Source organism: Cololabis saira, chromosome 1 (assembly GCF_033807715.1).
Source record: "Cololabis saira isolate AMF1-May2022 chromosome 1, fColSai1.1, whole genome shotgun sequence".
In the NCBI taxonomy this organism is placed as follows: Eukaryota; Metazoa; Chordata; class Actinopteri; order Beloniformes; family Belonidae; genus Cololabis; species Cololabis saira.
The window spans coordinates 7,338,825-7,354,317 of record NC_084587.1 but is presented as its reverse complement, the minus strand read 5'-3'; the positions used below and the strand labels follow the sequence as shown (position 1 = coordinate 7,354,317).

General features: G+C 38.9%; 1 protein-coding gene across 2 annotated transcripts; it reads left to right on the top strand.

Moving 5' to 3' along the window:
- The first annotated feature begins 1,307 nt into the window (after nt 1-1,307).
- Nucleotides 1,308-13,392, top strand: sumo2a (small ubiquitin like modifier 2a). 2 transcript variants are annotated; one of them, XM_061733152.1, is made up of 4 exons: nt 1,308-1,391; nt 7,576-7,707; nt 9,551-9,622; nt 12,867-13,392. In XM_061733152.1, exons 1-4 carry the CDS (start codon nt 1,371-1,373, stop codon nt 12,930-12,932), a joined length of 291 nt encoding a protein of 96 aa, XP_061589136.1. In that variant the 5' UTR covers nt 1,308-1,370; the 3' UTR covers nt 12,933-13,392. The 2 variants fall into 2 exon arrangements, with proteins under 2 accessions (XP_061589136.1, XP_061589128.1); XM_061733144.1 differs by lacking the exon at nt 1,308-1,391 and adding an exon at nt 4,516-4,590.
- The last annotated feature ends 2,101 nt before the right edge of the window (nt 13,393-15,493 follow it).

Genomic DNA, 15,493 nt, shown 5'->3' with positions numbered 1-15,493 from the left:
CTTACTGGCTAAATATCATATATACTGTTGTAAATGGAGAAAAATGAAGCCCTCTTTCCAATGTTTTTTAAATGATTTTGAATGTTGTTTTGTCTCTATAAAAAAAATAAGTCAAATGACTCTGCAAAAAACTATCAGCTGATATATCAAAGTATCTTTTATTTTAATCTCTTTCTGAAATGTTGATGCTATTTGCCTTAAAATGCCTTACTGTTTTTGTTATTAATTTTATTCCTGTTTTTTGTTTGTGTGTATGTCTCTTGTTCATGATACCTCCCAAAACATGTTCTATTTTCTTATAGTGTATTGTATTTCCTCCACAAGCAGTTTGTATTAATGTGTGTTTTTGTTTATAAATTGTGTTCAATAAAAAAAAAACACAGCCCATTGTGAAATCGCGCGAGTCATGAGTAACTGCAGGCAGGGAGTAGCGAGTGACATCACAGGGGGGCGTGCTGCGAACTAAGCACTGGGCGTACCGCAAACCAAGCCGCCCAATGAAATTCAAACGCGGGGAACATATATTTCCCGACCGTTTATCATTTTATTCTTTTATCTTTGTGATCCAGCTCATTTTTAATAACCATGTATATACACCACCACTAAAAATGCATGGAACTATTAATAATGCATGAATATGTGATGGTAGGCAAATACACACACACACACACACACACACACACACACACACACACACACACACACACACAGTTCACGTAAACTTTTATCTTTTATATAGGCACAGCACTATTTACTATATGCTTAGTATCATTACAGATCTTCGTGATACACTAACCCTTACGTATAATTAATATTTGACACTGTTATACTACTTAGCATATCTGATGTATTTTTTGTTCTTGCTTAGTAGGCCTAAATCGCTCTGAATTAAACGTCTATATATATATATATATATATATATATATATATATATATATATATATATATATATATATATATATATATATATATATACACACAATTTACAATTTAGGCATTTAGCAGTAGCCTATATATTATAGATAAACACATACTTGGATGAATCCGCAATTATCTAATGGAAATAGTTATAATAAATTAGATAAATATAATACAAAATTGAGATGTCATTGTAAACCCACTGATTGGCTTGGATCGCAGCACACCCACTGCAGTTCTCACCACGCCCCCACTCCCCTCGCACCACGCCCCCTCCCCTCGCACCACGCCCCCTTCCCTGCACCACGCCCCCCCTCCCTGCCTGCAGTTACCCATACTTGAATCGCGCCGCTTCAGCTGACGCAGGCGCAGTAGCTCCAGCAGTTCACGCAGGCGCAGTAGCTCCAGCAGCTCACGCAGGCGCAGTAGCTCCAGCCTCACCAAAAGCAGCCATGGCGGACGAGATGCCGAGGGTGAATATTGAAAACCCACATAAAAAATAACACATATACATATGCAACAAGAACACGATTAACCATTTGTTTTTTTTAAATTGATTTCATGTTTTAGTATACAATGTTTTGTTCCATTACTTGACCTATCTGTCAAATCTGTGACCAGGCAACTTCAGCAGCTTTGAGTAAGAAGTTGCGGGAGAAGTTTGTCTATTTTATCTATTTTTGCCCGGTTTTACTGACTAGTTTCCAGCTAACTAGGGCCCAGCTGGTGCAGTAACCTAAGAACTACTCTGATTCTGCTCTGACTGGTGTTTAGGAGACAGGATTGCGGAGATAACGTCGTGTAAATGTTTTTTCTTTTTTCTTTTTTTTTTTATTGAACACAATTTATAAACAAGAAAAACACATTTTATACAAACTGCTAGTAGATGAAATATAATATAAGTAAGTAGAACATTTTGGGAGGTATCATGAACAAGAGACATAAACAAAAAATAAGGTAGACAAGTAAAGTTAATAACAAAGGAACAGTGAGGCATTTTAACCCTTGTACTGTCTTGGGGTCAAAATGGCCTAATTCTACTATCCTTCTTTCCTCCTGCTCTCTCCTTCCTTCTACCTTCCTTCTTTACTCCTTTCCTTCCTTCTTTCCTCCCTTCCTTCTTTTTTCCCTTTTTTCCCTTCCTTCCTTCTTTCCTTCCTTCCATTCTCCCTTCCTTCCTTTTCCCTTCCTTCTTTTATTTCTCCCTTCCTTCCTTCTTTTCTTTCTTACTTCCTTCTTTTCTTCCTTCCTTCCTTCCTTCCTTCCTTCTTTCCTTCCTTCCTTCCTTCTTTTTTCCCTTCCTTCCTTCTTTCCTTCCTTCCTTCTTTTCTCCCTTCCTTCCTTCTTTTTTCCCTTCTTTCCTTCCTTCCTTCCTTCTTTTCTCCCTTCCTTCCTCCCCTTCTTTCCTTCCTTCCTTTTTTTTTCCTTCCTTCCTTCTTTTCTCCCTTCCTTCCTTCTTTTTTCCCTTCCTTCCTTCTTTCCTTCCGCCCTTCTTTTTTCCCTTCCTTCCTTCTTTTCTCCCTTCCTTCATTTTGCCCTCCCTTCCTTCCTTCCTTATTTTCTCCCTTTTTTCCTTCCTTCCATTCTCCCTTCCTTCCTTTTCCCTTCCTTCTTTCTTTCTTTCTTCCTTCCTTCCTTCTTTTCTCCCTACCTTCCTTCCTTCTTTTTTCCCTTCCTTCCTTTTTTCCTCCCTTCTTTCCTTCCTTCCTTCTTTTCTCCCTTCCTTCCTTCTTTCCTTCCTTCCTTATTTTCTCCCTTCTTTCCTTCCTTCCATTCTCCCTTCCTCACTTCTTCTCTTCCTCCTTCCTTGACCCGAAGACAGCACAAGGGTTAAAGGAAATAGCATCGACATTTCAGAGAGGGACTTAAAATAAAAGATACTTTTGGCACTTTCGCACTAGGACTTACTTGGCCCGACTCGGCTCGGTGCGGTACGGCACGGTTCCACACGTGTGTTTTTCCACAGCCAGGGGAGAAGTGGGCAGGTTGTGGTGAAGCTGCTGCGACGTACTCGATTGCGCAACCGCTTTGTTCATGTCGGCGCTGATGAGAAATCAGCTGGAGCCGCGAGCGGCTGAGAAAAAAACAGCCCGTCTACATCGCTTTTTTAATTTTTTCTCGACAGCCACCAGGTTTATGAACATCTGCACCTCAGAGTTGGATCACCAAACAGACGTTTTGCGCTTTATAATAAAATCGCCGCGGGTCGCTCTCGCTCTGACTCCCGCTTCCTGATTCAAATGTCTGACGTCCCCGCCCCCCGACCAATCGGTGGCGAGGAGGTGGTGACGTCAGAAATAGTCCCTGCTCAGCCCGCTTTCAGAACCTCATTGAAATGGTTACAGAAAAAAGTACCGACTTGGAGCGGCTCTACACGTCTCAGCCCTAGTGCGAAAGCGCAAACCGGGTAGAACCGAGCTGAGGTGGTACCAATGCAAAAGCGGCATTTGATATATCGGTTAATCATTTTTTTGCAGAGTTATTTCCCTTAATGTTTTTTATAGAAACAAAAAAAACTTTGAAATCATTTAAAAAACATTGGAAAGAGGGCTTCATTTTTCTCCACTTACAACAGTGTATATGATATTTAGCCATTAAGAGAATGACATTAACCAAGAGAGACACTGATTTGTCAATTGTATCTATGTAAAAAATAATATTAGCGATTTCTAATTTTGGAATGTCATTCATTTTTAAAGATAGCCTATTTCTAATTTCACGTGAGACAGGACACAATAGAAACATGTGTTAAAGTGATTCTTCAGATTCATTACAAAAAGCACAGGGGTCAACTTCAAATTTAAATCTTTTGTCTCAAAAATTCAGCGGTTGGATTCATTTTATTGATCAATTTAAAATGAGTAGGATTGCGGAGATAACGTCGTGTAAATGTTATTTATTTATTCGTTTTTATTAAACACAATTTAAAAAACAAGAAAAACACATTTTATACAAACTGCTAGTAGAGGAAATATAATATAAGAAAATAGAACATTTTGGGAGGTATCATGAACAAGAGACATAAACAAAAAATAAGGTAGGACAAGTAAAGTTAATAAAGGAACATTAAGACATTTTAAAGCAAATAGCATCGACATTTCAGAAAGAGACTTAACATAAAAGATACTTTGATATATCGGTTAATAGTTTTTTTGCAGAGTTATTTGACTTTCTATTTTTTATAGAAACAAAAAAAAGCTTCATCATTTAAAAAAACATTGGAAAGAGGGCTTCATTTTTCTCCACTTACAACAGTGTGTATGATATTTAGCCATTAAGAGAATGACATTAACCAAGAGAGACACTGATTTGTCAATTGTATCTATGTAAAAAATAATATTAGCGATTTCTAATTTTGGAATGTCATTCATTTTTAAAGATAGCCAAAAAGTTTGTGAGTGATTCTTCAGATTCATTACAAAAAGCACAGGGGTCAACTTCAAATTTAAATCTTTGTTTCAAAAATTCAGCGGTTGGATACATTTTATTGATCAATTTAAAATGAGTAGGATTGCGGAGATAACGTCGTGTAAATGTAAATTAGGCCCTTGGGGCGTTTAAACAGAAATCGCGCCGCTTCAGCTCACGCAGGCGCAGTAGATCCGGCAGTTCCGCGCAGGCGCAGTAGCTCCAGCCTCAGCATTAGCAGCCATGGCGGACGAGAAGCCGAAGGTGAGATGCAGCTTTTGTTTTCTTATCCACGCTTTTCCTTCCCTCCTCGCTGCGCATATGACACGGGTTTGTAGTTGTATTAACTGCAGAGCAGCCGTCGGGATCGGGTTGGTTGTAATCTCACGTTTCCAAAGAAGGTTTTTTTACCAGTGTCGGCGTGTCAGGCAGCGAGGGGGATTAGCATAATAAGCTAACGCGGCTAATGCACCCAATTCTGCGGATAAAATTGAATAATTTCACGGGTTTGCATCTCGGGAATCGTTAATCCACACGGAAATGGTCTCGTAAATCGCAGGCCGTTGGTTAGTGTTGAGGTTCTCGGAGATAAACGTTTTAAACTGGTTTTATCTGATTGGAGCAGCAACACGAGGCCGCAGCTTCACCTGCTTAACGAGAAATACACGAGATAAACGGGTTAAATTACATTAATTCACTCATTCATGACCGTATCTTACGATTAAATGATGAGCGGCGTTTTTCTTTTAAATCTGAGAATCCCTCAATAACAACAGGGCAGACGTTTATCCGTTTTAGGAGTAAAACTGTGGAACTCACTAGTTTAGTTTAGTTTGCACATAAAACAGAACAGTAAAAACAATGGTCAAATGAAGCTTTGTGCAGGAGAGGTTGAAGCCAAAAAGGCTTATGAAAATGCCTCCCCTTTATAAAACAAACATAAAAAAACAATAACATCAGCAAAATCAAAAACACAATATAGAAATTGATAATATAAGACAGAAAAAGACAATTTAACATGAAAAAGAAAAACACTACTACTTAAGAAAATGTTGGATAATTGCATGAAAAAAAAAGTACAATTTAAAAACTCCTGAAGTGTTTCTGATCTTAACTAAAAAATGATATATTTTTTTCCAAGTGTTTTTTTGAACAAAGCCAGTGAAGATATTGATTTTAGTGATGTAGGTAAATTGTTCCTGTGTATTTTAAGGTGCGTTGATTGTGTGAAGTCCGGCATAAAGGAAGGTGAAAGTTCTTTGAGTGTCGTGTCTGATATGAATGGATGTCTGAGGAAAACTTTTAAAAAGTCTGGAAGCTGAGTGGCAGGTCATGAGATGAATATACAAACTTATAAATAAACACACAGGTTTGATAGGTGTTCACATTGAAGACAGATAACAAATTAAATTTTCTAAAATGAAAGATTCTGTTTTTTTGGCAAAAGTAACCATTCTCAAAAATTTCTTTTGGGCTAGCAGGATCTTATTGAGAAAGGTGTAGCTGCCCATACAGAATTACAATACACAATATATGGATAAATTAAACTATAATAACAAGTTAGAATACAAGATTGATTCACCAGTGATCGTATTCTACTCAAAATACCGATTGACCAACTCATTAGACAACGACCGTAAATTAGCAAACTCAATAAAAGCATACAAGATATGATTCAAAGCAAAGGTAATGGACACACATATATATATATATATATATATATATATATATATATATATATATATATATATAGGAGCAGAATACGCAAACAAAGAAGAATGTACACATGCATGAGATGAAATGATAACATAAATTGGTTTTGTTGGTTTCTTTAGCATCTTTTCACTTTCTGTTTTCAGAGCTATCATTATTATTATCATTATTATTATTATTAGTTATTTCAGCTATTATTACTATTATTTTGTGTAACCTCATGATACTTCATTTGTTCTTTTTGTATATTCTATTAGTGTTTCACAACCCTGGTCCTCGAGGCCCACGGTCCTGCATGTTTTAGATGTGTCCCCCTTTTTTTAATCAAACCGTGATACAAGGAGCTGTGTCGTCAGCAGAACTATCCAGACTTTGATGACAAGCTGGTGACGATGATTAATTAGAATCAGGTGTGTTAAAGCAGTGACACATCTAAAACATGCAGGACACCGGCCCTCGAGGACCGACTTTGGACACCCTTGTTTTAGATGTTTCCCTGCTTCAGCACACTGTGATACAAGTACCTGTGTCATCAACAGAATTGTGCAGACCTTGGTGACAAGCTAATTAGGACCATTAATTAGAATCAGGTGTGATGATGAAGGGAAATATCTAAAACAGGGGTCACCAACCCTGGTCCTCGAGGGCCGGTGTCCTGCATGTTTTAGATGTTTCCCTGCTTTAACACACCTGATTCTACTTAATCATCGTCATCAGCTTGTCATCCAGGGCTGCACAGTTCTGTTAATGACACAGTCACTTGTATCATGGTGCAATGAAGCAGGGAAACATCTAAAACCTGCAGGGACACCGGCCCTCGAGGACCAGGGTTGGTGACCCCTGATCTAAAACATGCAGGACAGTGGGCCTTGACGACCAGGGTTGGGAAACACTGTTCTATTATGTTAAAAGGTGGGCAAGATAAGCTTTATGCTTCAAGCCCAGACCTTTTCGGTCAAAATAATCACAATGTTGACCAGGGAAAAACCTGTGGATGTTTATCTTGTTTCTTGGTTTTTATTCTTTTGATTGACCGAAATAAATATTAACTAACTAAATGAGGTCTAACAAAAAAATATTTAGCTGACATACAGAATACACAAGGCATATTATATTCCTTAGTCAAATATTTATTGACACAAACATAACAATGGCAGTGACACACACAGTAAAAGAAAAAAATATAACTGTGAAAATGTCTGTTTTTAAAAGACAATGCCTCTATTTCAAAAGAAATGTCACTGTTTTGAACTTGTATGTAGTGGCATGTTATTGTGATTTAGCTTTCTGTTAAGGAAGTCCAACATCTGTTGTCAGAGCACATTAAATCAGCATTACATTCACGGAACACAGCCCAATGATAAAACGGCGATTAACTGTTAATCGAGTCATTTCTTATCGACAATGAATCTAAAATCGATTAATTGATAACATCACTAGTCCAAGCACAGGGAGTTTGGATTCTAACGGCTCTTTAAAAATGTAAAGACCAAGTTTGTCATCATTGGATGTGTTTTTCTTTCTTTCTTTTCTCAGGAGGGAGTGAAAACGGAGAACAACGAGCACATCAACCTGAAGGTCGCGGGTCAGGATGGCTCCGTCGTGCAATTCAAGATCAAGAGGCATACTCCTCTTAGCAAACTCATGAAAGCTTATTGTGAACGGCAGGTAAGACACCTGGCAGAATAAAGCGCCATTCACACTAACGGAACAAGGGTTAAACAATGAACCACCGTTTAAAATAAAATCTGCAGATTGCAACTATCCATCATACTGTCAAAGGCTTTAACAGTCACTAGTTTATACACCGTCACAATGTGTTTCTTGCGTTAGTCATTCTCACCTTTTGAGAAGAGCTAGTGATGCACCGAAATGAAAATTTGTGGCCAAAGCCGAAAATAATAATAAACACTTGGCCGAATACCGAATAACATACCGAACAATGGTTCTTCGCAGAAAAAATTGAGAATATGGGAGATATGTTCCACTACTGGCGAGAGGGTTCTCGCTCCTGGGGACTTCTGACAGATAACCATCTAACTGTTGAGCGGCTGCGCTTGTCGTCTGCTTCTGGGTTATTTTCTTGGAGGATCTCGTCAAACATATCAGACAATGAGGGTTCTCCACCGCATCAGTAGTACGGGCCCTTTTCTCTGCGCTTTGCGTCCCGTCACCGTCTCCATCACCAAGCGGCTTTCCCAAATCCAACTCAGCCTGGATCATTTCTCGTGTCCTCTGCTTTTTCCCCACATCCAAGTAATGATCTGACATGTTTGCTGCTTAACGCCGCTCACTCCACGCTGTTCGCTGTTTGATTGCGTCATCTAAACATGCCGTTATTAATTGTTCGTTTTTTTTCCCCACTTATTCCACCGAACACCGAAAGTGTTTTTTTGCTATTTTCGGCCGAACAATTTCAGTTACCGAACATTCGGTGCATCACTAAGAAGAACCTTTCTCACCATGTACTTGTCGCATCTCCCAGTCAGAAATGACCTGAATATAAACATTTGGAAGTAAGAAGGTTAAAGCAAAGAACCCCGTTCCATAGTCTGAATAATATTAAAAGTGCGGAAGATGCTTTATGGTTGATACCCACTAAGACTTTCACAACAAAGAGTTTGTCTTCTCTTTAAATTAAACCGAAGGACTGGCGACCTGTCCGGGGTCTGGGATGAGCTGGGATAAACTCCATCAGAAACCCGTGACCCTACACAGGATTAAACGGCTATAGAACATGGAGGTTGAGGCTTCCTTTCAAGGAAAGATGCAAAATTCCACTAAAGAGGCCTTTGATGCCTGCTTTGCTTATCGTTATATCTGCTTCGTAAAACTTTTCATTGAATGACATTTTAAAATGATTCTACGTGCGATAATTTTACTCAAGTTTCTTTATGGTTTTCTCCAATCACCGGGCTGATATTTGTCCTATATATCGCCGTGCTTGACTTTGGTTCATATGACTTCCTTGCATACTGTGGCCATTTCACCCACCACCCTTCAATTAAGCATATAAGGTGTTTTATGATTTGTGTTTTTAAGACTCGGTATGCTTTATTTATCACTAAAGTTCAATTATGCTTCCATATTGAACTGGCGACTCGTAACATAATGTGCCGGCCCTACTCAGCATAACGTTTAACTGAAACATTCAGAGTTGTCTTGCTTGTGTTTCCACCTGAAGTGTTGCATATAAAGTAAAACATGATGGCTGCAATAGAAAATAGTGAGTGTTTAGTTGGGTGGGTAATACTGAAATATAATGTTGGCCAGCAGGAGAAGTAAAACACTCAATACTGCTTTTTAGGGCTGCAACTCTCAAAATCTTGTATTTAAAAATGAATACTGCCAAGTCTCTCGGGATTCATCACAGTGAAAGTTGTTTATTTCAGTTATTCTGCCAAGTTGATCTGAGAAGGGTGTTAATCATCCAGAGTCTCAAAGAATCAGTTTTTGTCAACTGTTTACGTCTGAAAGGTATTAAATGTGTCATCCACCTGTGTTCACTCAGGGGCTGTCGATGAGGCAAATACGATTTCGTTTTGACGGACAGCCCATCAATGAAACAGATACGCCATCACAGGTAAGAGCTCACGTCGATTTACTTGACCAACTATTTCTTTTCAGGGTTTTAACCTTAGTACAGACGGGGTCACGGATCCAATATTGGTGTCAGAATAATTATTATAGTTGTGAAGTGTACAATTTAAAAATGAATGTGGAGAGAGAAACTCATTCCATCTGAATTGCATCCCTTAATTCGGTATAAACACACAGCATATTTCCTATCAGGATTTGTCTTAAATCCTGGGATTTAAAAGAAAAAAGTTTGTTTTGTTTATTCTGCACTCCCTCCGTGATGGCAGCAGCTCAGAGAAACCGGGGTGGGCTGGGTCATGCGTGATGTTTGGAGCTTTTTAGGGCAGTGGGAATCGTGTAGCTCTTCCAAAGTGGTGAAAGGGCACTGCTGGTTTTTCTGGGTCATCTCATGACGTCTGTACGGCTGCACAACCAGCAAACCAAACAGCAGCAGTAGGTCAGGCTGATGGACCAGCGGATTTGGTGACATGTCATAACTTTGGACAATCATGATGTCTCTGCCTCCCTTTTTTTTGCATTAAGATCTTTATTGTTTAGCATATATTAGTTAAAGTGGTGTTAAATTGATCAATCAATCAATCTTTATTGTCACATCATATTACTGAGTAACATGGGTAAAAATCTTGTTTGTGCAGGCTCATCATTGCAGTTAAAAAGATAGAGACATAAAAACAAAGTGCATAGTGCATGAATAATCTACATAAAACAGTGCGTTGAATAAAAAGATAGAAAAATAATAGTCTTGGGCCTGTGTGTGTGTATAATATAAAAATCTCTATTAGCAAGAGACACGTTCAGTTCAGTCGGTCACCAGAACTAGGTCTTATTCAGCGGTCTATTTGCTGACAATAGTATTTATAGTATTTATATAGTCCTGTGTTGTCATGCGTGGCCTTTTTCCTTTGATAATAACACTAGGCTATAAACCTTGACTTAATTTATTTATTTGTTTATTAAAAAGTTAATAACTTGCCTGGGATCAATAACAGAGCCAGAGTGAACTGAACCTTCTCTGAAACAGCAGTGCGGTTTTAGCTGTTTACAGTCATCAATAGTTGAAGTGGATCAAAACATTCATCAGAGCTGTTCTAAGACACAATGGTTATTGTTCAAAATTCTCTCATAACACTTGTTTTTGATCCACTACAAATCTTGACCAGTGTATATTATCATTTTGTACCACATCGGGTGGATTATTATATAGTTTATTGCTTTATACAAGGCATTAGGTTGCTAAGTGCTGTAGCAGTATAACAGATGAGGACGTGATAACGGCTGTCAGGTCAATAATAAAACAAATACATCTAATGCTTTACATAATAACTCCTGGTGTGGGTTAAAAAAAAGCACCACCCTCAGAGCTGTCATGGAGGACAAATCAAATTTGTTTCGTGACCAGAACAAATCTTTTTGAAGCAGACTGTAAATATGTTTATTTCTGCTCTGAAGTCAGACATTTTAACATGGAGGTCGGTGGGGATTGACTCACATTTGCAGCCTCTAGTGGCCAGTGGAGGGAAGTGCAACGGAAGTTAGTTCAGCATGAGCCTCCATCTGTAGGTTACACGTTTGGTGCTTAGTTCATCCAACCGTAAGATACGAGTTTGTAATAAATTCCAAAGGTGAAGAGTGAACGTCATCTTTTATCAATTATACTGTAGTTTAAGAAAGAATCACAGCATGTGATGTATTATTTTCAAGGGAAAGAAAATTCAGTCAAACTGAAAATCAGGTGTTGTGTTGAGGGAGATTTTATTTTAAGGCCAGGCTGCTCCGCCCTAGAACCAGGACTAACTGTCAGGAGGTATAAACTATAATCAGAGAGATACGTCAGAGATCAGTCAGGAAGACCGTCCTTGCATTTAAAGTCCTTAATTAATAAAAAAATTAATTAATAAAAAAAAGTATCTTTGACGTGAGAGGAACCTGTAACGCCAACAGAAAACCAACCCAAGAGCTGTAGCAAAACACAAATTCATGCAGAAAGTCTCCACTGAGGTGGCGCTGGAACCTTTCAAGACGCATTCAAAACATTAATTTAAAATTGATGATAAACTTCACATTTGAGCTATAATTATCCCCTTAAATGCTAACATCACCGTAGCCTCATGTTGTAAATCTGTCCCTGTTTGATCCAGACGTTCTTCCACTGCTATCAGTAACGTTGACTTATCGGCCTGGAAAAATACCTCAAATGATTTTAAAAAGCTTGTGTGCAGCGTTCTTGCTGTGGAACAGAAGTGTTAACTAGGGTTGTCCCCATCAGGATTTTTTTAGCTTCCAATCCGATCACTTGAGTTTGAGTATCTAACGATCCCGATTTTTCCCGTTCTGATCACTTTTTTTGGCTCCCGATACATTTCTGATACTTTTTCCCAATCATATACATTTTGGCAATGAATTAAAGAAAAAAAAGACAAACTAAATCATCCTATTAAGTTTCTTTTATTGTCCATTGGAGAACAACATGGACATATATTTCAACAAAGCTTATCAGCTCTGGTGCCGCAAAATGTAAAAACATGAAATTGTAAACTAAAACAAAAAGTGCAGAATAGTGATAATATAACAAAAATAAATAAATACATTTAACTTCAAAAGAGGTAGTTGAATTACATCCAGTCAAACTCACAAACACAAGAAAATTTAAATACTTTTCCGCTTAACCTTAGTGCAACATTCTGAATGGCATGAAATGAATATCAGCAGCTTAATGAACATGAACATGTATAACATTTCACAATTCAAACATGTAAACCATGTTAGTTTCGCTTACTTCTGACGACGGCCGCCAACCGGAAGTGACGTTAAATGCAACGATATATAAAACAGTTTAATATATATTAAAAACATTAATAACTAGTTATGTCCCGATACTTTTTTGGCCGATACCGATGTTATAAAAATGCCGTGATCGGGCAGCCGATCGATCGGGACTATGATATCACAGTTTCACTGTGTTCAATTGTGTTTAAAAGGAAATATTGGACAATGCTTTGCACGTTGGTTTATTATATACAGTGAGATGAAGGAAAAGGTGTCATTTAATTTAAAGCTGAGGCAAATCAGCCAAAACTCTAAAGCTCATTTGGTCAAAGTTGTCAGTCATCACTGAAAATGGAGCATTTCCCCAACTCTACACTTGTATAAGTTCAGAATAAGTTGAATAATTTTCATGGTGTTTGTTTCTCATGTAACCTGCTGACTTTTTTACCTTTGTCTTGCAGCTAGAAATGGAGGATGAAGATACGATCGACGTGTTCCAACAGCAAACCGGAGGCGCTCCTCTTTAAAGACTGTTTCCTCCCGACATCCCTACCTCCCCTCCTCGCCCCCCCGTCCCCCCCAACTCTGTGTTAAACCCCGTCTTCAGTCGCTCACGACCAGTGTTGATTTCATCCGGTGGAGATCGTGTACGAAATGCTGGAAGGCATCTGGAAAAGTGATTTTAGACTTCTGTCACACTGACATTCAAACGTTAGCATGTCCCAACGGTGCAGTAAGCTGTAGTGAGTCTAATGTTCTGAAGACTTTAAAGGCCCGGCGTAATTTTCTTTCTTTATTTCCCAACAGTTGGAAGACATCCATGATTCTTGTGGGGGGTTTTCTTTCTTTTTTTTATATATACTTCTGTCACTGGGGTTCTGATTCAGATAAAATGTCGTTAACTAAGCCCACGTTTCAAATTACTGACATCTGTTGTTGTTATGAGAATGTATTGTTGGAATAAATTGAGGTTCTTTTTTAAAAAAAGGTGTTTTTTGTTTATTTTTTGTACTTGGGAACATGTGGTTATTTCCACCATCATGTTGCTGGTTTATCTGTACCGGTTTCTTAAAAATCTGCAAAGAAAACATCAGTGACCAGCTCTTAGTACGGTATTTCTTGTAGTGTTGCGGCTTCTCTATCCAAACTTTTGTGAGCCGCTACTGAGCAGGTCAACACAGTCAAAAACAGAAGCTGGATCCGCGTCTGTCTTTGTTTTTTTTACTGTTGACCCGCTCAGTAGCGGCTCACAAAAGTTTGGATAGAGAAGCCGCAACATTGGGTCAAAAAACTCGACTCAAGAAGAATCACAGCACGGAAATGCTGCATGGACACGCCGGAGGGAAATCTGGACCGGTCGTGAGTAAATCTATACTAACATCACCTCCAAATTGATGCAATTTAATAATAATTCAGCAGATTATACTTTTGCAAAAAGTATCCATCAAAAGGCAAAATAAAGCATCTTGATTTAATTTCTGCGACCTGCCCTTTGCAGACACAAAACTGTCCCGCTTCCCACTCTCACACTCTTCCCTTCATCTGCAGGTGTCAATAATCACTCAAATCACAGCAGACGCTCTGACACAAGAAAGGAGGGGCGAAGACAAGGCAACAAACCAACAAAAAATGATTCCTTCTGGATTTATCTGTCCATAATATAAACAACACCATGCCCCCACAAACCAATTCATATACACCTTTTTTCAAGTAAAGGATTAAGTAAATAAACTATATTTAAACTAACTGATATTAGTTTTGGCCTCAACATGTAGGGTGGTGTTTTAGTTCAAACTTCTTATTTTTACAAATGGCATCAAGAGACATCAAAGTTGGAGACTATTTTTGTGTCTCATATTTCTGGAAAACACGAGTTCTCTTGAAGTTTGATGGTTTCTGGTTTGAGTTTTGAGGTTCTTCAGCCTCCCTGTGTGGTCTTTAGTGTCGTAGATGTGAACGTGAGCGGTTGACGGTTTCTGTGATGGACAGGTGAGAAGTTCACCTGTAGCATCTGACGGCTTGGATAGACTCAACTTTCAGTTTGAATAGTTCCAGTTCGTGCAAATTATTAAGGCCTCGGCCTTGTGGCGTCGTCGTTTAACCTTCACGGTTCAAGTTAAATCACTTGGTGTCTGTAGCAGGGCGAGTGCTACCGGGGCCGACCGAAGGATGGAGAGACACGGCTGTTTCGTGCAGACCCTTTTTTTTTTATTTCTCACAACACCCACATGTGCACAAGCATCACGCCGCTGCAGCTTCTCCGAACCCTTTTCTGCTGTCCAGCTCCGCCTTATAAGGCAGGCAGGGTGGAGAGATCCACTCAGGCGGATGGGACACAGGTGCGCGTGTCCCATCCGCCTCTCCACCCTGCCACAGTGTCCAACCAAATAGTTTCTACGTAGGAGACGAGACTGAATCCTCAGGTTTAAATCTGCAGTATTCAGACTAAAGTCATACCCAGCTCCCACAAAGGCGGTGCCGTTAGTTTCAGGTCGTTTAAGATAAGATTGTCCTTTATTTCTCCCTCAATGGGGAAATTCACTTTGTGCTGTAGCAGTACACTCAACACACACGGAGGGAAAGGGTAAAACAAGTAAAAAATGTATAATTACAAAATATATACAGTGGAATGAAAAATAAAAAGTAGTGCAGTACGGGAAGGAAAGAAAAACTGCAATAAAAAGCAGGCAGGACGTTTATGAGGTTATGTTATTGACACCTCAGACCTGGTGACCTCATCAATCCTGGTGGCGTCCTGGTGTCTTAACATCTCCCAAGGCCTGTATAACCCAGAGGGTCCAGATGTGACCCAGAGAGAGAAATAAGACATTTGACAGCTTCTTCCAGCTTGTATTGTTTTCACGGAGAAGCCAAAGTTTTCAGTGGTTTCCAAACCGCATGAACCTCAAACCTGAGCTTAACTGTCGCTCTGCAGAAGACCAACGACATCTTTTTATTTTATTTCCAGAGTGAGAGATTATTTACAAAACAAAAAACTTGTGCAAAACAAATATCATATTGTATTTTTGAAGAAGCTTCCTTCAAATAAATGATTTTGAAAAGAAATATAATAGTTTGAAATAGAAGT

Coding starts and splice junctions, on each gene's coding strand:
- sumo2a (XM_061733152.1), top strand. CDS start 1,371: ATGGCGGACGAGATGCCGAGG. Junction 7,708..9,550: donor AAGCTTATTGTGAACGGCAG/GTAAGACACCTG, acceptor GTGTTCACTCAG/GGGCTGTCGATGAGGCAAAT. Junction 9,623..12,866: donor AAACAGATACGCCATCACAG/GTAAGAGCTCAC, acceptor TTTGTCTTGCAG/CTAGAAATGGAGGATGAAGA.